General features: G+C 40.0%; 1 protein-coding gene across 1 annotated transcript in view; it reads right to left on the bottom strand.

Annotated features, from left to right (window-relative positions):
- Positions 1-23,467, bottom strand: part of LOC123769493 (trichohyalin) — a 518,341-nt gene that overhangs the window by 240,426 nt on the left and 254,448 nt on the right. Inside the window, 1 exon segment of the mRNA XM_069308773.1 lies at positions 9,325-9,675. Within this exon segment, the coding sequence (XP_069164874.1) occupies positions 9,325-9,675 (351 nt within the window).

The raw sequence follows: 23,467 nt of genomic DNA, 5'->3' as shown, positions 1-23,467 counted from the left end.
AGGAAGTATTTAGTTAGTAAACAGTCATAGTAACTTTAGATGTTAACTAAATGGTCAGATACAAGCATTTTCACATAACACACTGAAATGCAAACACAAATGCAGCTCTGTGTTTATTAAAACACACACACACACACACACACACACACACACACACACACAATCGAATATCAAATTATCTAAGTATTGAGAACAGGTTGAGGGCTACAGTGATGTCCCAGGTTTCATAAAGGTTAAGGGAAGTGTAAAAGCAAATAAAATACAATAAACAAGTGAACGTGAGTGAAAATAGCCGAGTTGGAAAAGTTTGTTTTCTAGAACAAACTATTTTCAATAACAAAGATGGCTGCCGCCGCCACCACGGGAAATGTAAACACACCAACAGATGATTGTTTCAAAGGATTCTCACCGCAAGATATAAGGAAAGGCGGTGTTCTTGGCAGGTTAGAGATAATTGAGGATATGCAAAAGAAGTACGAAGAAAAAGTGCTTAAATTGAAAGAGGGCAACGGAGCTCTCAGGAGTGAGTTTTGCACTTTAAAAGGAAGTATTCTTCAGCAAGGTAAGATTACGCATTAATGGACAAGGTAACAAATCAGGAGGAACAAATCAAGGAACTAGTGAAAGAAAATGAGGTATGGAAAGTGAAGAGTGGTAACTTTGAAGAAATAAGCAAGAAAATAGATTCATATAGTAAACAACTCCAAGGGCCCCTGAGGGCTAACATGGAGTTAGGTAAGGATCTGCAACTGGAAACTTCATTGACAACTCACATAGAGGAGGTCAATAAAGAACTAGAAAGTATAAAGAAGATCATTTACATCTCTCTTTTACATCTTATATGCCCAAGATGTAAAAGAGAGAGAGACGATTAAGGAAGTGTGTTTGGAAGTCAAAACCAGAAATGACAAACAAAATGCAGATCTTTGGCAAGCAATTAGGAAAGAACTGGTTACCAACAGTAAACTAGTACAAAACACTGTAGATAGAAGTAAGTCCACAATAATTTTTGGATATTTAGAGAAGGAAATTTCATCTAGGGTGGACCGAGCAACAGAAGAGATGAAAATCATAGAAAAAATATTAGGATTAGGAGAAGGCCTAAATTCAAAGGAGCATGTCAGTGATTTTAGAAGGATAGGAAAATATGAGAAAGACAAGAACCGCCCCTTAAGGGCGACATTTAATGGAGTGAAGTATATGGCAGAAGTGCTTCGGAATACCAGAAAATTGCAATGTGACAAGGATGGATAACTTTGGTCAATACGACAAGACCTCTCAAAGGACAGAGAAAAGCTGAAAATGAACCTCATTGAAGCGAAAAGTCTAAATGGGGGATAGAAATGAAAAAGAAAGGAATTCTTTTTTCTACAAAGTGTCAGGGACTGGAAAGCTTGTGAAAAGGTACATAGAGACAAAGCAACAAAATCATTAAAGGAAGGGGGGTGTAAAAAACAAAGGGAAGGGGAACATGTTCCTGAAAATAGTATATACCAACATAGATGGTGTGAGATAAAAAATATTGGAGTTGAAGGATATAATTCAGCTCAAAGTCCCAGATATTGTCGCATTAATAGAGACGAAACTTGAAGAAAATATTTTAAATGGTTGTATTCCCAAGGGGCTACTCAGTTTGGAGATGTGACAGGAAAACTTGGAAGGGGAGAGGAGTGGCTGTGCTGGTGAAAGAACACCTGAAGGTAAGAGAGTTAATATTTGAAAATCCTCGAGACATTGACATAATAGCATTGCAGGTCTAGAATCAAGATCATTTTAAATGCTTACAGCCCACCAGCAAGAAACATATGGACAAAGGAAGAACTGGATGACAAACGAGAGGGTCTTATAATGGTCATGAGAGAGATTATGGTAAGAGCTGACAAAGATAAATCCCTATTGCTGATACTGGGGCCTTCAACTTTAAAGCAATAGACTACAAGGCCTACGAGGCAAGAGCAGAGGAGATTTGGACAGGCAAATTTGAAAACCTCATCTTGGAGAAATTCATGTATCAACACGTCAAGCAGGCCACAAAAATGAGGGAAAGGGATGTTCCATCAGTACTGGATCTAATATTCACCAGGAAAGAAAAGGTATTTGACATCCAGTATCTTCCTTCCTTGCGAAAGAGTGATCACGTCCTCTTGGACATTAAATACGCTATCCAATATAATTTAGTAGAGAATGGGGACATTGAAACAGTTGTTAAACTCGATTTCAAGATAGGACACTATTAAGAACTTAGACTTTTTATTTCATGGTCATAATTGGACAGACTTGTTGCTAGGCAAGGAAGTAAATGAGATGTATTCCATATTTTGGAAATATACGATGAAGGCACACAAACATTCATACCAAAACAGAGATGCAGACATAGGAAACAGGGTTGGTTCAACAGAAATTGCGAGAAGGCCAGAGATCAAAAGACACAAGCATGGAATCATTATAGGAAGAGGCCGGACCCCCAAACATACCAGCGATACAAACACGCGAGAAACAACTACACGTCAGTAAGGAGAGAGGCAGAGAGAAACTTTGAAAACGGTATAACAGACAAATGTAAATCAGATCCAGGCCTTTTCTATAAATTCATTAAAAGTATGTTGCATGCCCTTTAAGAAGACCTGGACAAAATAAGTATATAGAGCCCCACTTGGCAAATGGAATTTAATGTAAATAAATGCCATGTTATGGAATGTGGAATAGAACATAGACCCCACAAAATTTATAAATTATGTGAAAAATCTTTAAAGACTTCTGATAAAGAAAGAGATCTAGGGGTGGTTCTCGATAGAAAACTATCACCTGATGACCACATAAAGAACATTGTGCAAGGAGCCTATGCCACGCTTTCTAACTTGAGAATTGCTTTTAAATACATGGATGGTGAAATACTAAAGAAATTGTTCACAACATTTGTTAGGCCAAAGCTAGAATATGCAGCAGTTCTATGGTGCCCATATCTCAAGAAGCACATCAACAAACTGGAAAAGGTACAAAGACATGCCACTAAGTGGCTCCCAGAACTGAAGGACATGAGCTATGAGGAGAGGTTTGAGGCATTAAATATGCCAAAATTAGAAGACAGACGAAAAAGAGTAACAGGAATTGATAAAATTGATAGGGAAGATTTCCTGAGACCTGGAACTTTAAGAACAAGATGCCATAGATTTAAACTAGCTAAACACAGTTGCCGAAGAAATATAAGAAAATTCACTTTCGCAAACAGAGTGGTAGATGGTTGGAACAAGTTAGGGAGAAGGTGGTGGAGGCCAAGATCGTTAGTAGTTTCAAAGCATTATATGACAAAGAGTGCTGGGAAGACGGGACACCACGAGCGTAGCTCTCATCCTGTAACTACACTTAGGTAATTGCACTTAGGTAATTACGTGCAGCAGCTCAGCACTACAATCAAATTTAACAAACCTCATCCATTTTATTATTATTTTTTTTTAAACTGCAGCCTACCATTTTTAAAACCTAACTGACATGTAATCTAGCCCTTAAAATAAATTCAAAATGTTAAAGTCTGCCTTTTAATAAATCGAATTGTATGATTTAGAAATACAAATCCATTCCTGGTGTATAAAAAGAAACTATAACACCTATAACAAAATGATGCCTAATAATAAATACATTCTCTCATACATTTAAAAACCTTATCTTTCACAACATATAAAGTCTTTTATCTTTACAAAACTTGCAACAGCTGTGTGTAATGGATCACAAAAACTTATTGAAATATAGTATTGAAACTCACGAACAAATCCATTAAAACTCATTTATTATGCATACTATTTCTAAAATAAAAAGCACTAAAAATCCTCTAAATTAAAAATAATACTAATAAAAATAACAATAATAATAATATTAATAATAATAATAATACATGATAGAGTTTTAAAAGTTAAATATTATAAAAAGAAAAAATGGACACTCGATTCCTGACTATAAAAATGTTACATTCGAAAATGAAATGGGTACAAAGAGAATTCAAAAGTAAATACAATAACTAATTAATGTTATTTGGATTTTTTTTAAATAACACCACTAGTCAGTAAGGAAGGAAGCAGGCGGTTATACATTAAGCTAAGAACTCTTATTTAGCTCAACAAATTATTTGTGCACATATCCTATACACACACACACACATATATTACACAATAAATAGCTGAACTACTGAGGAGCTATCAAAATTAAGCTCCAAAACACTACTTACAAAAATTATATTAAACTCACAGTTTAAAAAAAATGAACAAGTATCTCTAGTAATAATAATAATAATGTGTATATATATATATATACATACATACATACATATTATATATATATATATATATATATATATATATATATATATATATATATATATATATATATATATATATATATATATATTATATATATATATATATTAATTATTGTGACATCACAGAAGAAGACACTCAAAGTAAGATTTTCAGAGCTTATAAATACATCAGAAGTGAGAATTTGTGAGTTTGGACCAGGAATTAAGAAAGATAGGGAGAGGGAGGTAAGATCCTTCCTCCCCTCCCTGCATCCTAGTTTTCCTTCGGCCCTTGAACAGACCAACAGAGTGCTGCTATGGGTTTCACAGCGTGCTCCCCACCTCCCGTACCCAGTGCTCCACTACACCTGTGTAACAGCTGACACACACTGGATACTTGAGATAACATGAGGCTCGCTACAGTCTTGAAGGCAGTCAGAGAGAGAGAGAGAGAGAAAAAAAGACATGCAAAAGGATACGATCATTCTCAGAGTTTAGTGGCTAACTTACCTCTAGCTAATTATTGGCAATCTGATTACAGTAATGTATGCACAGGCCATATAGGCAAGTGGCCTTCATTCATTATTTATGGTTTAGACCATAACAAATTACAAGAAAAGTAATAATGCAACAGTTCTCCCATTACATATAATGTATGTGCAGGTGTAGGTGGTGGTGGCAGTGAGTGGGTGTAATTACCTAAATGTAATTACCTAAGTGTTATTACCTAAGTGTAGTTACAGGATGAGAGCTAAGCTCGTGGTGTCCTTTCTTCCCAGTACACTGTCATATAATGCTTAGAAATTACTGACGGTTTTGGCCTCCACCACCTTCTCACCTAACTTGTTCTAACCCTTTACCACTCTGTTTGTGAAAGTGAGTTTTCTTATATTTTTTCAGCAGCTTTGTTTAGTTAGTCCTGGGTGGGTGGGGTGTAAATACCTAAGTGTAATTACAGGATGAGAGTTGCGCTCATGGTGTCCGGTCTTCCCAGCACTATGTGTGTGTATGTGTGTGTGTGTTTGTGTGTGTCAGTGTAATTACCTAAGTGTGATTATCTAAGTGTAATTACATGATGAGAGCTACGCTCGTGGTGTCCGGTCTTCCCAGCACTATGTGTGTGTATGTGTGTGTGTGTTTGTGTGTGTCAGTGTAATTACCTAAGTGTGATTATCTAAGTGTAATTACATGATGAGAGCTACGCTCGTGGTGTCCGGTCTTCCCAGCACTATGTGTGTGTGTGTGTGTGTGTGTGTGTGTGTGTGTCAGTGTAATTACCTAAGTGTGATTATCTAAGTGTAATTGCATGATGAGAGCTACGCTCGTGGTGTCCGGTCTTCCCAGCACTATGTCTTCACAGTCTTCACAGCACTATGTGTGTAATTACCTAAGTGTAATTACCTAAGTGTAGTTACAGGATGAGAGCTACACTCGTGGTGTCCCGTCTTCCCAGCACTCTTTGTCATATAACGCTTTGAAACTACTGACAGTCTTGGCCTCCACCACCTTCTCACTTAACTTGTTCCAACCGTCTACCACTCTATTTGCGAAGGTGAATTTTCTTATATTTCTTCGGCATCTGTGTTTAGCTAGTTTAAATCTATGACCTCTCGTTCTTGAAGTGCCAGGTCTCAGGAAATCTTCCCTGTCGATTTTATCAATTCCTGTTACTATTTTGTATGTAGTGATCATATCACCTCTTTTTCTTCTGTCTTCTAGTTTTGGCATATCTAATGCCTCTAACCTCTCCTCGTAGCTCTTGCCTTTCAGTTCTGGGAGCCACTTAGTAGCAGTCGTTTTTCTCCAAGTGTTCTACCAATTTAGTTTTAATTATTTTTTCCAATATTTTGACTATTACACTTGTCAATGATACAGGTCTACAATTGAAAGGGTCTTCCCTGCCACCCTACAGCCCTTTGGTAGATTGGAACTAGGTTAGCCTTTTTCCACACTCATCTGCTAGGACTCCTGTACACAGGGATGCCTGAAAAATCGGTTGAAGCAGAATGCTGATGGAATAGGCCAGGTTCTATTTTTCATTTGTCTGCTATTCCTTTCTCAAAATTTCTTTCTGCCTCTCTCCTCACTGCTGAGTAGTTGTTTCTCAGATTTTTGTATCTCTGGTTTGTTTGAGGGTTTGGCGTCTTCTTATATTGATTCCATTTTTGTGTCTTTTGATCTCTGGCCCTCTCGCAATTCATGGTGAATAAATTCTGTTCCTAGTTCTGCATCTCTGCTTTGGTATAAATTTTGTTGTGCCTTCATAATATATTTCACAATATTTGACATACATCTCATTTACTTTCTTGCCTAACAGCAAGTCTTTCCAGTCAAATTCCTTAAAGAAATTTCCGAGTTCCCCATAATGACCTCTCCGGAAATCAGGGTGTTCAGCTGCTTTAACCTCCACATTTTCTTCCAGCTTATAACATATTGCATACTTCATTCCAAAAGAGACATGGTCACTTTTACCCAAGGGAAGAAGGTACTGAATGTCAAATATATCGTCCTCTTTCCTGGTAGATATAAAATCCAGCATGGAGGGAACCTCCCTTTCCCTCATCCTCATAGCTTGTTTAACATGCTGATACATGAATGTTTTCAGGATGAGGTTTATGAATCTACAGTGTATGTGTGTGTGTTTCTTTACTGAATATGACAAAGGGTTAGATCAATGATTCTAGCAGGAATTTTCTATTTATTTCTTATATAATTTTTCACTTGAGAAAGTTGAAAAATTAATTATCCAATGTTCCTTTTTAATTTTACAACTTGATGCTAATAGATGTGTTTTCTCGAACCTGCCAACATTTTCAGAGGTGAAGTGTATACAAGTTAGCATGAGTAACCAAAAATATAACCAAGGAGAATGATGATAAGTAAGATGTCACATTTGCCAAAAGGCCCTCTACAGTTTCCTTACTTCCTATGTTCTTATGATGGCTGGTGTAATGTACTGGATATTCTGCCATGGCACCTGCCAGCTGGATGGACAGCGCTTCGAATTCGTAGTCCTGAGGTTCTGGGTTCGATCCCCGGTGGAGGCGGAGACAAATAGGCAAAATGTTTCTTTCACCCTGATGCCCTTGTTACCTAGCAGTTAATAGGTACCTGGGAGTTAGACAGCTGCTATGGGCTGCTTGCTGGGGGTGGAGGCCTGGTCGAGGACTGGACCGCGGGAACACTAAGCCCCGACATCATCTCAAGATAACCTCAAGATGGACCATGATACCTGATCAACCAGGCTGTGAGCAGCCACGCCCAACAGCCTGGTTGACCAGTCGAGCAACGAGGAGGCCTGATCAACGACCGGGCTGCGGGGTCGCTAAGCCCCAAAATCACCTCAAGGTAACCTCCAGGTATGGTTTTGAATATGATAGAATTTGGTTACTCAAGCAACGTGTATACACTTCAACTCTTTGAAAATGTTGATAGGCTTAACACAGCACATCTCTTAGCATCAATCCATAGAAAACAAAAAATGAAGATTGGATAGTTAATTTTTTACTTCCTTCTCAGGTGAAGAATACCATACAAAATAGAGAGAAAATTCATGCTAATATCACTGCTCTAACTCTTTTTGTCATATTTAATAACATATATGTTTACATATACATATACAGTATGCTAAAAATTTGATTAATACAAAATTAAATTTACAGTAAAGTTAGGTTGTATCAAAAGTCTTCAGGTGGAATTGACAGATGGAAGGAGAGATCTACACTCTCACTAACAGCTATTTCCAGTTCAGTATGTATTGTGATGAGATGTAACTGCACTGGTCTAATAAATCTATAAGTCTGATTTTTCTAATATATATGAAAATACCTCAATACCTTGAGTGGGTCTTAAGCCCACTGCCCAACATAATCTCGCCCAATGCAGGATCGCCTATACCATCAAAGTCTTGCCAGGCTCTAAAACAACACAATGGTCCTTGGGCTAGGGCATTTTGGCCTAGTCCAAATGCCTTCTGTTTGGTGTTCAGATTTTCTAGGTCAAAATGAATCCCGCCTTTATAAGAATCAGTACAGGGTACACATTTTCAAAACAAAATATTGTTTCAACACTATACTGCTTCAACACTATACTGCTTCAACACTATACAGTAACACCAAGTTACCAGAGAGATCATCATTGTCAGCCAATATAATACCAAGGTGCCCTTTGTCTAGCCTTCAAAACATTGTGGTCCAACTGGCCAGAATATTAAGTGGACAGGTTCTCAAAGCTGAATTATATTTCACAAATGTTCACAAAATGATCTGGGAAGCAAGATAAAAAAAAAAATTGAGCCCAAAGTTGCATATCTTCATGATTTAAATACTGGCTATGGTTGGATGGTCAAGATGATGTCTCGGGCGACAAAATCTTGTTGGACAGCTGCTTTTAGTCCCTCTTAAAAGTTTAGGTATTTTCAGATACAAAAGTCAGAAACAGTTCAGGAAAATATATATATAAATATATATATATATATATATATATATATATATATATATATATATATATATATATATATATTATATATATACTGTATATATGCAAGTAATGAAGAACAATATCTTAATTATTAATTAAGTAATAATACAGGTACTTTTCTTGTAATTTGTGTGTAGACGTCAGGTAACAGATGCCTCCTGGAGATCCATGACGTCACTGTTATAAACAAAAGGCCGCCACGCCTCCTCACTCCTACAACCAACTGTCTCCATTATGGTGATGGCGGGAAGCTCTAGAGAAATAGAAATGTGAAGCTCACACTACAATATCTACACACATGTCCACTGTTTCTGCCTAACGACCGAGTTCATGACAAGTCGCTGCAAGTCTACAGGAAGGTGTGAGTGTCTACAACTAAACAATATCCCCAGGAAAATATTAACTTTTGGAAGGCTTGCCTATCATTGAGAAAATAGCAGAATACTGTTTTTAATTTTGAAAAAAAAAAAAACTCTGGGAAGTGCGGGAGGCCGAGAGGTGTGTGGCGTGGCGGCCCCTTAAATTGTGACGTCACACTCCAAGTGACCACAACTTACTTGCGATTTGGCTTTGCGCTCTCGCTCCTGCAGCACCTGGAGGAGGCGCGAGTCATCTGTGGGTGGAGGCGTGACTAGGGAGGCGCGGGAACCCCAGCGAGAACCAGCCAGGCTACCTCCGATGAGGCCCCCCCCTAGGCCCGCCCCTCCCGACTCTCTGGCCATGGCCACCTCCCCCTCCAGGAGCGCCACCTCACGCTCCAGCGAAAGGATACGCGCGTCCTTGGTCTCCAACAGCGCCGTCAGTGTGGCCGAGGTACCGGCATCAGTAGCAGGGCCGTTGAGCCCCCACGACCCCACGAAGCTATGGTCGTGCTCGCGCCGCAGCCGCTCCGCCGCCTCCAGAGCCTCCTGCAGCCACACCCACACCCGGTCAACCGCAGGATATTGCCGTACAATTAAACAACCGCAGGCACCACTACTGCCGCACACTCCGCGGCCAACATACTACCCGCTCTCCACACCGCACAACAACTCTGATTGTCGCACAAACTCTACCACACGCCTATCTAACCTTTTAGTTAAGATAATCATCTCACAGGAACCAATTATATGTTTTTCATTATATCAAAGTACGTAATTATCAAAAGAAGGCACCAAGTTGGGGAGACTATGTAGCTCATTATATCTAAGGCAGTCCGAATTTGAATATTTTTTCTCAACTCCACGAGACAGCTCTCGGGCGACTTTGGAAATACCTTGGCTTCCTTTAATTATTATTAATACAGGTGCTCTACTTTTGAAGTACACAACAGTAGGGGAAAAAATTGTATTGTAGACAATCAGACTTTGCAGTGAGGTTGAGAGAACGTCTCGGATACTTGCGGTACAAAGATAGGAGGAGGGAAGGGATATGAGAGAAATAACGCATAGTACACCACAACATTAGTGACCCACCCACCCACCCGCCCACTCTTAGGTAATCCAGAGTAACCAAAACATTAATGGGGCTATTTGGAAATACCACACACATTTAACCAAGTCACATATTGTCTCCATACAGCTGATTGGATCACTCAGGTAAACATGGATAACTAACTGGATTACTCAAGGTGACTACACAGATGTAAGTGAAAAGGTCCCAGGTCACTATACAGATGACTGAAAATATGACCAAACCACACATCAGAAGATGAAGAAATGACAACATTTTGCTTCGTCCTGGACCATTATCAAGTCATATGTAAGAAAGAGGGAGAGTGATTGATGAACATTAAGCCACCCAAGAGGTGGCACGGGCATGAGTAGTCTGTAAAAAGGGAAAGGAAGGAGCGGGTAATAAATAAGGAAGGAATGAGGTGAGAAGCAAATAAGAGAAGGTAAGGTGTAAGGTGAAGACAGGTAAGAGATGACGGTAATTCTTAGAACAGGGTTAGAGTAAAGTGAAAGGTAAGAAAGGATGAAATGTATGAATGGATGAATGGGATGAAGGAAGGAAGGAATAAGGTAAGAATAAGAGGAGAATAATAAAAAAGAAAAGGGGGTAGGATTAAGTCAGGCCACATTTGCTAAGAAGGTTAGAGCATTTAAGTAATTACTGTGAAAGGGAAGTGTCAACAGCAACAGAGCCAGGACTAAGGTTCATCTTGGGTATGTTGTGTATCAGAGACAATTCGACAAGATGGCATCTGTGAAGAGTAGAGGCAGGAAAGATTATTGCATAAGCAGACCAATCAATAGGATGATTAAGAGTTCATAACATGACAGAAGAGAGCATCGTTTGTGTTTACAGACTTGCTTTCTTCTGCAAACAATGCTCTCTTCTATCATGTTAGGGGACTTTTACTCAACCTATTGATTGTTGTTGTTCTAAAATACTCTTTTCTGCCTCTACTCTTCACAGATAAGGTTTTGTCGAATCAGCTCTGATACTCCACATACCCAACGTGAACCTTAGTCCTGGCTTTGTACTGTTGACTCTTCCCTCTCCATAGTATATACTTAAATGCTCCAACCTTCTCAACAAATGTGGCCTTACTTAAGCCTACCACCTTTTCTTTTTCTTACCCTCCTCTTATTCTTATCTTATCCTATTCTTCCTTCATCCTATTATTACACTCATCCCATTCATAACTTTCATCCTTTCTTACCTTTTGCCTTACTCTTACCTACTAAGAATTACCTTCTCTTACCTGCTCACCTTACACCTTACCTTCTTCTAGGAATTAATTACCTGCTTCTCACCTCTATCTTTCCTTAGTTATTGCCTGTTCCTTCCTCTCTTTCCTTAAAGGGCTATTCATGCCTGTGCCACCTCTTGGGTGGCTTAATCTTTATCAATAAATCAATCAATCAATAAGCATCACACCAGAAATAAATATATATTTGACATCCCCAAAGCCAAACTAAATATGTGCAAAAACTTCATGCAAATAAAAGGACCCAGTCTATGGAACTCGCTCACTAATGAATTAAAAATTTGTCCAACCTATGCCTCATTCAAAAGTAAAACCAAAAAGTTCCTAATTTCATCCTCATAGTTTCCTACCTTGTGCTTCAAATTCACACTGAACCTTGTGCTACCCACTCCCCAATATTAGTACTTAAGACATACATCTTCACCAGTGCAATCACTTCTGTCAATTTGTATTGTACTTGTACTGATATCAAATTTTGCTACAATGTACCTTTTCATCTTACATGATCTTTTTAGTTTAAGGACCTGCCTGAAACATTATGAGTGTTAGTGGCTTTGCAACAATGTAAAAATACCAATTTTATGTAATCTCTCAAACCTATTGTACCGTGTTGTAAATAAATAAATAAATAAATGACAAATAAAATAAATAAATCTTTCTCTCCCTCACATACAACTTGATAATGGTCCAGGATGGACCAAAACGTCATCATTTCTCCATCTTCCGACGTGTGGTTTGATCATCATATCTTCAGCCACATTATTGTGACTTATCGTCTGCAGATGACTGAAATATTTCATAATTAATTAAGTGACCAAGTAACCCAAGGGCATCTTACAATTGGCCAGACCACCCAGGGGTATCACAGCAGTAACCAGTTTACCCAGGTATATTACAAAGCTAGATGGCACACTAGGCATGTGGCACAGCTGACCTGGTCACTGGGATAGCAACACAGCTTAACAATTCACTGAGATTCCGATTATCTAGCCAGGTCTCACAGGCTGCTACACTGCAGACTGTTCCACATGAAGATGCTACAGTCCTGACTGTTCCACATGGGGATGCTACAGTGCAGACTGTTCCACATGGAGATGCTACAATCCTGACTGTTCCACATGGGATGCTACAATGCCGACTGTTCCACATGGGGATGCTATAATGCCAACTGTTCCACATGAAGATGCTATAATGCCAACTGTTCCACATGAGGATGCTACAATCCCAACTGTTCCACATGGGGATGCTACACTGCAGACTGTTCCACATGAAGATGCTACAATGCCAACTGTTCCACATGGGGATGCTTAATTGAGGGATTGGTAGATAGCACACAGGACTCGTAATTCTGTGGCACAGGTTCGATTCCCGCACCAGGCAGAAACAAATGGGTAAAGTTTCTTTCACCCTGAATGCCCCCTGTTACCTAGCAGTAAATAGGTACCTGGGAGTTAGTCAGCTGTCACAGACTGCTTCCTGACAGTTGAGAGGCGGGCCGAAACAGCAAAGCTCAACCCCCGCAAACACAACTAGGTGAACACAGTGCAGACTGTTCCACATGGGGATGCTACAATGCCGACTGTTCCACATGGGGATGCTACAATGCAGACTGTTCCCATGGGGATGCTACAATGCCGACTGTTCCACGTGGGGATGCTACAATGCCGACTGTTCCACGTGGGGATGCTACAATGCCGACTGTTCCACGTGGGGATGCTACAATGCCGACTGTTCCACGTGGGGATGCTACAATGCCGACTGTTCCCCATGAGGATGCTACAATGCCGACTGTTCCACGTGGGGATGCTACAATGCCGACTGTTCCACGTGGGGATGCTACAATGCCGACTGTTCCACGTGGGGATGCTACAATGCCGACTGTTCCACGTGGGGATGCTACAATGCCGACTGTTCCACGTGGGGATGCTACAATGCCGACTGTTCCACGTGGGGATGCTACAATGCCGACTGTTCCACGTGGGGATGCTACAATGCCGACTGTTCCACGTGGGGATGCTACAATGCCGACTGTTCCACGTGGGGATGCTACAATGCCGACTGTTCCACGTGGGGATGCTACAATGCCGACTGTTCCACGTGGGGATGCTACAATGCCGACTGTTCCACGTGGGGATGCTACAATGCCGACTGTTCCACGTGGGGATGCTACAATGCCGACTGTTCCACGTGGGGATGCTACAATGCCGACTGTTCCACGTGGGGATGCTACAATGCCGACTGTTCCACGTGGGGATGCTACAATGCCGACTGTTCCACGTGGGGATGCTACAATGCCGACTGTTCCACATGGGGATGCTACAATGCCGACTGTTCCACATGGGGATGCTACAATGCCGACTGTTCCACATGGGGATGCTACAATGCCGACTGTTCCACATGGGGATGCTACAATGCCGACTGTTCCACATGGGGATGCTACAATGCCGACTGTTCCACATGGGGATGCTACAATGCCGACTGTTCCACATGGGGATGCTACAATGCCGACTGTTCCACATGGGGATGCTACAATGCCGACTGTTCCACATGGGGATGCTACAATGCCGACTGTTCCACATGGGGATGCTACAATGCCGACTGTTCCACATGGGGATGCTACAATGCCGACTGTTCCACATGGGGATGCTACAATGCCGACTGTTCCACATGGGGATGCTACAATGCCGACTGTTCCACATGGGGATGCTACAGTGCCGACTGTTCCACATGGGGATGCTACAGTGCCGACTGTTCCACATGAGGATGCTACAGTGCCGACTGTTCCACAAGGGGATGCTACAATGCCAACTGAAAATGTGAGATTGCTTCAACTGACACCTTATACACCTATATTAACAAGCCAAGTTTACTACATAAGAAATAATAAGGGTCAGTAGGTCTACGTTAAGCAGCAAAATCACACAGGCCATTTGGTTAGTCCACATCGCCACACATTTGCTTACATTAACCAGGGTCACCACACTGTCTGAACCAGTCACACGTCTGACTCAATCAAGGTTACCCTACACACCCGTTTGGGTCAGTCAGTCTGTACCTCATAGCTACATGAATTAACTAACCTGACATCCAAAAAAATGATAGCAATTATAGCTACTATGGAGGGAATATACGAAATACGGACTGTTGCAACCCCCAAAAGTTCATGTTTTTGTACTATAAATTTTGTAGAAGGCAACGAGCAAACTTAACTTTTCCTAGACCTAGTATAGTATGTATATATGCACTAACATAGGCTTAAGATTACTTATTTTGGCCTAGGACAGGTTAGGTTTATGGCTCTTCTATTCAAGTTTTTGCTATGCCCTTTAGTATTGCAATAGTACAAATAGAACTTCTCTTGTATAGAACAGTCTATAGTGTGTACATTCCACCCATAGTAGCCATATGAAACGTTTTATCATTTTTGGAGGATGGTTACCACTCCATTATTTAAGTTCCTTCTTGTGGGATCATCTCAACCACCACATTGCTCTTAAGGACAATAATTGTTATCATACATCTGTTGAGGCTAAGCAGCATCACCACATACGTAATTAAGTGAAAGTAACTACAAACTGCTTTCAAAGGATATGAGAAAATTTAAGCCTCAAGACCAAGAGGCAATGTTTGCATTAACTAATGTTATTACAAAAACTTTGTTCAACGAAGGTTACCATAAATGTCTGGATCATTTAAGATTATCATTCATCTACTTAGGCCAATCACAGACATTGCACAGCTGCTCATGTTCAGGATGCCTATTCAATTGCTTAGGACAACAGTTTCATAACATTGCTGTCCAAATCAGTCTATCACCATACATCCATCTAAGTTAGCTGGGGTCACCGCAACTCCCTTGGCAGACCGTGATGACCACACAGCTGTACGTGTTAAATAAATGACTGAGGCAATCCGAGTTACCACACAGTTTCCTGGGGGAGAGTGGAGGGGGGTCACCAAACAGCACCCGAGTCACAGGGAGTCACTAATCTACTGCTTTGATCAACCAGAGCAGCCAGGCAAACAACCAAGGTCACTGAATTTGAGTTGGGGGGGGTCACCATGGTATCTAAACACCTGCAGACACCACAACATGCACAACACCTGCATTTTATCTTCCAGGTGTTGTCATCTTCATGATACTGCACAGGTGCATACCACAGAGGACTAACAAATACACACATACACAAAATGACACTAAAAGAAGCTGAATATAACAAGATTTCGAAGACTGAAAGATTGAACAGATGCACAGCCCGTCCTCATAAACAAAGGCCAAAGTCCATTCCATGCACCCACCAAATCCACCGTTTGTGAATGAAAAACGGTTTACACATGACTCACAACTGATGACGTCCGAATGCTTCTCAAACAAGAACTTCGCTGGCGACTTTTATTCGAACCACAACGCTGTAAATGCTTCACCCACGTACTACAAGTACAAATAATCGCCAACAGAACCTAAACACCTAACCTAGCCTTACCAATGCCTAAATGTGTACAGCATGCCAATATATAACAATATTGCAGGCGATGAGTCACAATAATGTGGCTGAAGTATGTTGACCAGACCACACACTAGAAATTGAAGGGACGACGACGTTTCGGTCCGTCCTGGACCATTCTCAAGTCGATTGTGATGAGGACAGGTAGGGACAGGTATTAAATAGGCAAGAGAGAGCTGAGGAGGAAAGTCAGGTGTAGGGGATAGTAGTAATGAGAACTGCAGCAGGCCTATTGGCCCATATGAGGCAGCTCCTAATATAACCACCGAAGGAGATAGTAATAGGAATAAGAAGAGGATAGCAAGGGAGCGTAGAAGACAATGAACAGAAAAAGGGAGAAGAGAGAAAGAAAGGGAAAGAGAAAGAAAGAAATGGAAGGGGGAAAGCTTATGTTAAGTCACGTTTGTTAGAAAGATTAGAGCATTTGAGTATATACTGTGAAAGGGAAGAGTCCACAGCAACAAAGCCAGGACTCAAGTTGATGTTGGGTACATTGTTAATAAGAGCCGATTCTACAAGACGGCGTCTGTGTAGAGTAGAGGCAGGAAAGATTATTTTGGAAGAAGACCAATCAATGGGATGATTAGAATCCCTCACATGGCAGAAGAGAGCATTGTTAGTGTCTGCAGACATAACACTTCTCTTGTGTTCTTTAAGTCTGTCATTCAGTGTACGGCCAGTTTCGCCAAAGTATTGGAGAGGACAAGATGAACAGGAAATAGAGTAGACACCAGCAGCATTAGAAGCAGGAGGAGCAGTGTGAACTAGATTGCTACGAAGTGTGTTAGTTTGTCGAAAGGCGAGTTTAATGTCAAGAGGACGAAAGGTATTGGTAAAAGTTTTGAGTTCAGATATGAAGGGAAGGCATAGTACAGTGCTACTAGTGTTGGAAGCAGGTTTAGGATGAAAGAAATTTTGTTTAGCTTGAGAGTGGGCACAGTTGATGAAATGCAAAAAACGAAACGTCGTCGTCCCTTCAATTTCTAGTGTGTGGTCTGGTCAACATATAACAATATTTATTTATATTTAAGAAAATTCCTATTTTGAATGAACAGCATGTTAAAATTTATGAATGCATCTTTGGGGTCAACCACTGGATGGAATGGACTTGGTCTGAGGACGGGTTGAAGACGGAACATGCAGGCAAAATAGACAGAAAACAATAAGCATGAACCGTCTGTCTAACACTGAGTACCAAGAATAAAGAAATTATGTTCTTGAGTTGAGGAGCAGTCTCACTAGTCTGAACGACCCAGTTAATTGGCTCATTACTTAGTGCAGTACAGTTAGGTCAAGGTAGACTACAGCACAAGCTTCTACAGTAACATGGATGACGTCACGCACAGGGTTATATATCACGTCCTGAACAACGTTATGTCTAGGCTAAGTTATTCATTAGTGACAGGAGGGAGGCCTACCAAAATAAGGCATTTACACTAGGTTAAATATTGAGACAATCTGATAAAATGGCAGATTGTTTGCAATGCGGTTCTATACCTGAAATGCATTTAACAATGAGCAGGCACCTTAATTTAATAAAATAAATATATGCATTTTCATAAGGAAGCACAACCTTATTGATCACGGATATATAGATCTGAATATCAAGTAGAGCAAGTTAAGGAGGACAGATGTTTTCATCATACTAACACAACAACCCAGTCTCCTGTTTAGATAGTAGTTTTTGTAACTTATGTGCACCATAGTACAAAGATTGCCGTTCTAAGCAATGAGATAGTAGAACTTTGTACTATTCACGCTCTAGAGTTGGGGAAAATGAAACTAAAAACCAAACTTAAATATTAATAAGCCTAGTATAGCACACACATGTACTATATTAGGCATCAAATATCGTGTATTAGGCCTACGAAGGTTAGGTTAGGTTACTTTAGTTTGTCTTTGTAACATAAATAGAAAATAGTTTTCCAGTTTGTCCAACTCAAGAGTGCCGATTTCTACTTTCTAATTACATTCTACGTCGGTATATATACTATGGTCCTCATCGTTATTAAAGGTACTACCAAAACAGAAGGATGGGCTGAACACAATGATCAGCTGAAACACTTATTATAATAGTTTAAATTCATTAAGTTAATCTCAAGAGATAGTAAGGGAGGGAGAAAGACTAAGGAGCTAATATTAAAGTTATATCGGGCTTCGTGTAAGTAGTATTCTAAATTGAGAAAATGATTGGTAGGCTATTATTAAACATTATCGTCAATCCATAAGCAGGTTTTGATACGTGTATGTATGTATGAGGGGTGGGTGTGTGTAATTACCTAAGTGTAGTTACAGGATGAGAGCTACACTCGTGGTGTCCCGTCTTCCCAGCACTCTTTTGTCATTTAATGCTTTGAAACTACTGATGGTTTTGGCCTCCACCACCTTCGCACCTAACTTGTTCCAACCGTCTACCACTGTTTACATAAGTGAATTTTCTTATATTTCTCTGGCAGCTTTGTTTTGTTAGTTTATATCTATAACCTCTTATTCCTGAAGTTCCAGGTCTCAGGAATTCTTCCTTATCAATTTCATCGATTCCTGTTATTATTTTGTACGTAGTGATCATATCACCTCTTTTTATTCTATCTTCTAGTTTTTGAATATTTAGTGCCTCTAACCTCTCCTCATAGCTCTTATCTTTCATTTCTGGGAGCCACTTAGTTGCATGTCGTTGCACCTTTTCCAGTTTTTTTATGTGCATCTTAAGATATAAGCACCATACAACCACTGCATATTCCAGCCTTGGTCTAACGAAAGTCGTGAATAATTTCTTTAGTATTTCTCCATCCATGTATTGAAAAGCAATTCTGAAGTTAGAAAGTGTAGCATAGGCTCCTTGCACAATGTTCTTAATGTGGTCCTCTGGTGATAGCTTTTATCTAGAACCACCCCTAGATCTCTTTCTTTATCAAAATTCAATAAAGATTTCTCACACAATTTTAGGTTGTGTGGGGTCTATGTTCTCCTATTCCACATTCCATAACATGGAATTTATTCACATTAAATTCCATTTGCCAAGTGGTGCTCCACATACTTATTTTGTCCAGATCTTCTTGGAGGGCATTACTATCATCTAAGTTTCTTATCCTTCCTATTATCTTAGCATCATCAGCAAACATGTTCATATAATTCTGTATTCCATCTGGTAGATCATTTATATAGACAATGAACACTACCAGTGCAAGAACTGAACCCTGTCGTACTCCATTTGTAACATTTCTCCAGTCAGATACAATGCCTCTGATTACTGCCCTCATTTTTCTATCAGAAAATTTTTCATCCATGTTAGAAGCTTACCTGTCACCAGTGTTCCAGTTTCCAGGACAACCTCTTATGTGGAACTCTGTCGAAAGCCCTTTTTTAGGTCCAAATAGATGCAGTCAAACCAACCATCTCTTTCCTGTAAAATCTCTGCGGCTTGATCATAAAAACTGCGTAAATTCGTTACACAGGATCTTCCAGAGCGAAAACCATACTGTCTGTCTGATATTATATAGTTTTTCTCCAGGTGTTCTACCCATTTACTTTTAATTATTTGTTCAATATTTTAACTATTACACTTGTCAATGATACAGGTCTATAATTGAGGGGGTGTTCTCTGCTGCCACTTTTGTAGATTGGAACTATGTTACCTGATGTTTTCCAGATATCTGCTATGACTCCTGTACACAGGGATGCCTGTAAAATTAGTTGAAGTGGAATGCTGAGCTCAGGTGCACATTCTCTCAGAACCCATGGTGAAACTCCATCTGTACCAACTGCTTTGTTCTTACTTAGTTCCTTGAGCAGTTTTTCCACTTTGTCTCTAGACACCTCTATGTGCTCTATGTTGTTCTCTGGAATTCTTATTGTGTCTGGTTCCCTGAAGATTTCATTTTGCACAAACACACTTTGGAACTTTTCCTTTAATGTTACACACATTTCCTTTTCATTTTCCATGGATCTGTTTCCCATTTTCAACCTCTAAATATTATCCTTTATTGACCAGACCACACACTAAAAGGTGAAGGGACGATGACGTTTCGGTCCGTCCTGGACCATTCTCAAGTCGACTGTGTCTCACAATCGACTTGAGAATGGTCCAGGACGGACCGAAACGTCATTGTCCCTTCACCTTCTAGTGAAGGTCTGGTCAACATACTTCAGCCACGTTACTGTGACTCACCGCCTGCATTATCCTTTACCTACAATTTGTTGTTTATGAATTTATAGAATAGGCCTGGTTCTGTTTTACATTTGTCCGCAATCCCTTTTTCAAAATTTCTTTCTGCCTCTCTCCTCACTGCCGTGCAGTTGTTTCTCGAATCTTTGGATCGCTGATATGGTTGGTGGTTTGGCCTCTTCCTATATTGATTCCATTTTTGTGACTTTTGGTCACTGGCCCTCTCGCAATTTCTGTTGAACTAATCCTGTTTCCTGGTGCTGCATCTCTGCTTTGCTATAAATTTTTTTGTGCCTTTATCATATATTTCACAAAACTTGACATACATCTCATTTACTTCCTTGTCTAGCAACAAGTCTGTCCAATTATACCCACTAAAAAATTGTCTAAGGTCGCCATAATGTCCTCTCCTGAAGTCAGGTTTTTCAACTGCTTCAACCTCCTTATTTTCTTCCAGATTATAACGCATTGCATACTTTATTCCCAAAAAGACATGGTCACTTTTACCCAAGGGAGGAAGGTACTGAATGTCAAATATCTCTTCCTCTTTCCTGGTAAATTTCAAATCTAGCATCTAGCAAATCTAGCCGACTATCAACAGTCGTGATCTATCTTTATTCCCTCTTGCTATAATCTCTCTCATTATTGTTATAAGACCCTCTCATTTACTATCTAGGTCCTCCTTTGTCCATGTGTTGCTTGGAGGTGGACTATATGCATTTATGATCATTAGTTTATCATCCTCATGGCAGATCTCTATTGCTATTATGTCAACTTCTCGTGGACTGGCAATCATTATTTCGTTTACCTTTAGGTGTTCTTTCACCAGCACAGCAATGCCACTGCCTTTCCTAATTTTTCTGTCCCATCTCCAAACTGAGTAACCTCCTTGGGAATATGACATAATTTAAAATAACATTTTCAAGTTTTGTCTCCGTAAGTGCAACAATGTCTGGTGTCTGCAGCTGTATTATATCGCTTAACTCCAGTATCTTCGATCTCACTCCATCTACATTGGTGCATACAATTTTCAGGAACATGTTCCCCTTCTCCTTATTCTTCACTACTCTCTCTAGCAATTTTGTTGTTTGCCTTTTTGTACCATTTTACTGGCCTGCCTACCCCTATTACTTTGTAGAAAATTGATTGATTTTTTCTTCGTTTCTGCTCTCATTTAGACGTTTTGCCTTTACGAGGTTTAGTTTCAGCTTCTCTCTGACTTCTCTTGAAAGATCTCGTCTTAAAGATCTCACTTTCCCATCCTCATCACTTTGTAATTTTCTAGCATTCCTTAGTACTTCTTCCATCTTTTTGGCACCGTTTAGGATGATCCTCAGAGGTCAATCTTTCCCTTTTACGTACTTGCCTATTCTCCTGTAGTCGCACACATTCTCTATGGTAGTAAGACCTTCCACGAGGCCAACAGTTTTATCAACTACTTTCGCTTCTTCTACAGCTCTTTCTGACCTAGATGTTATCTCCATTTGTTTGTAACCAAAAATTATCTGGGACTTACTTTGATCATCTGTGTTTTGTACCAACTTTGGGTCAGATGCCAATTCCTTTCTCACTTCCAGCCTAATGTTTGTTTTATCCTGGTTGCTGCAGTGTTTGGCTTCCTTTATTGCTTCTTCAATTTTTTCCTTCTTCTTGGCCACTTGTGCATAGCTGAGTTGCATATCTTTCTTACACTGTTCTATTCCCTGTGTAACTTCCTCCATCTGTATTGACAAAAGCCGTTTCTTCTGTTGGATTTCCTACCTAACCTATTGTAGTCATTTATGTTTAAATTTGCTTTAAGTTCTTCCAAAGCTATTTTTAGAGTTTATTTTCCTCTTCCATGGCTTTGCAATTTGTTTCCAATTGATTCTTGTCCTTGCACAAGTCTTTCACTAAACCCTCAAGACATAAAACTTTGCTACTCAAATGGTCATTACTTTCTTTCAATTTACTGATTATTTCTACCATGAGAGTTCACTATAATATCTAATTTTGCCAACTTGTTTTGTACACTGCTTATATCAACGCTTTCTTCATTGAATCCCCAAAAATCAAGCTCTGTTTTGTTTTTCTTCTTGCCGGTGGCCATCTTGAATGTTGTTGTCTGTACTGTAAACACTAGGGCAACTTTTTTCTCATCCAATTTTTTCACTTCCCTTAGCACATTCATGTTATCTCATCTATTTTTCAAAAACACTATACATTTATGCCCCTTGGGACACCACTCACTATCATCAACCTGTACTACAATACTTAGGATTGTTGAAATATGCTGGAGCTCCTCTGATGCAGTTGTTGACACTAGGGGTGTCACCTTTTGAATTTTTGTGTGTGTGTTTGTGTTTGTGTGTGTGTACAGTATGTGTGTGTGTTTGTGTTTGTGTGTGTGTACAGTATGTGTGTGTGTAGACCAGAATCCTTCTAACATGGTGGTTTGTGGTGGATGGGTGTGGTGGCAGCACAGTCTACTTATACCCGAGTACAGCAACATCTAACTTCAGGAGGTTTGCCGGGCCAAGCTATATCCCTATCATTCCCTTCAGGATATCAGTAAATAACAATACCAAGTAACTCGATGAAAATTAATAGTTTACAAAAAATATCTTGATTTAGATTGACATTATGTCAACAGGTCAAGGGAATCGAGTCACCAGAGCCTCAGGAATTTTGTACAAAATGAGGACATCTAGTGGTGACTTGGGACAGTGTAGGAAGCAAAAACAAGGAATAGTATGATGTACCTTGGCCCTGGGCATGATCCCCCACAACAATAATCTACCACTACTGAGGAAGGTCTTCTCTATACACTAACAGTGTTTTGGGTCGCTGATCCACAAGCACCTGGGGTGGGCAGGTCCTCTCCACACCAAGTGATTGTTGACGCTTACCTTGCTCTAGCTCTAGCAACTCCTAAATCTATCTGGATTGTTCCTTGATCTAGCAAGGCATTATACTCGGGTACAGTCTACTTTACCCCGGGCAGGAGTCTACCTATACCCGGGCACTTGGCATCCCTCACCATGGACGTGGCATCGGTGCCTAGTCTGTCTGTCAGGCAGGTCACTTGGACTGAGTCAAATAACTGGTTCATTTGGAAGCAAAGCATTCATTAATGTAGAATACTTAAGTGGGTAAAAAATGTGTATATCTCGCAAAATACTTCATGATTGCACTAATCGTAGTGAAGGAACTTTTGAGTCGCAATGACTTATAGTTTAAAATGAGCAATGTTATTGTTATTATGTCGAATATGATTAGTCGTTTATGCATCATATTTCGCTCTGAGTCTTAATTCCCACGACCTGTAGGTTAAGTCGAGGGGCTAAGGTGGGTGT

This window comes from Procambarus clarkii, chromosome 63 (assembly GCF_040958095.1).
Source record: "Procambarus clarkii isolate CNS0578487 chromosome 63, FALCON_Pclarkii_2.0, whole genome shotgun sequence".
NCBI lineage: Eukaryota > Metazoa > Arthropoda > Malacostraca > Decapoda > Cambaridae > Procambarus > Procambarus clarkii.
The sequence above is the reverse complement of the archived record's forward strand: the minus strand, read 5'-3'. Positions and strand labels throughout refer to the sequence as shown.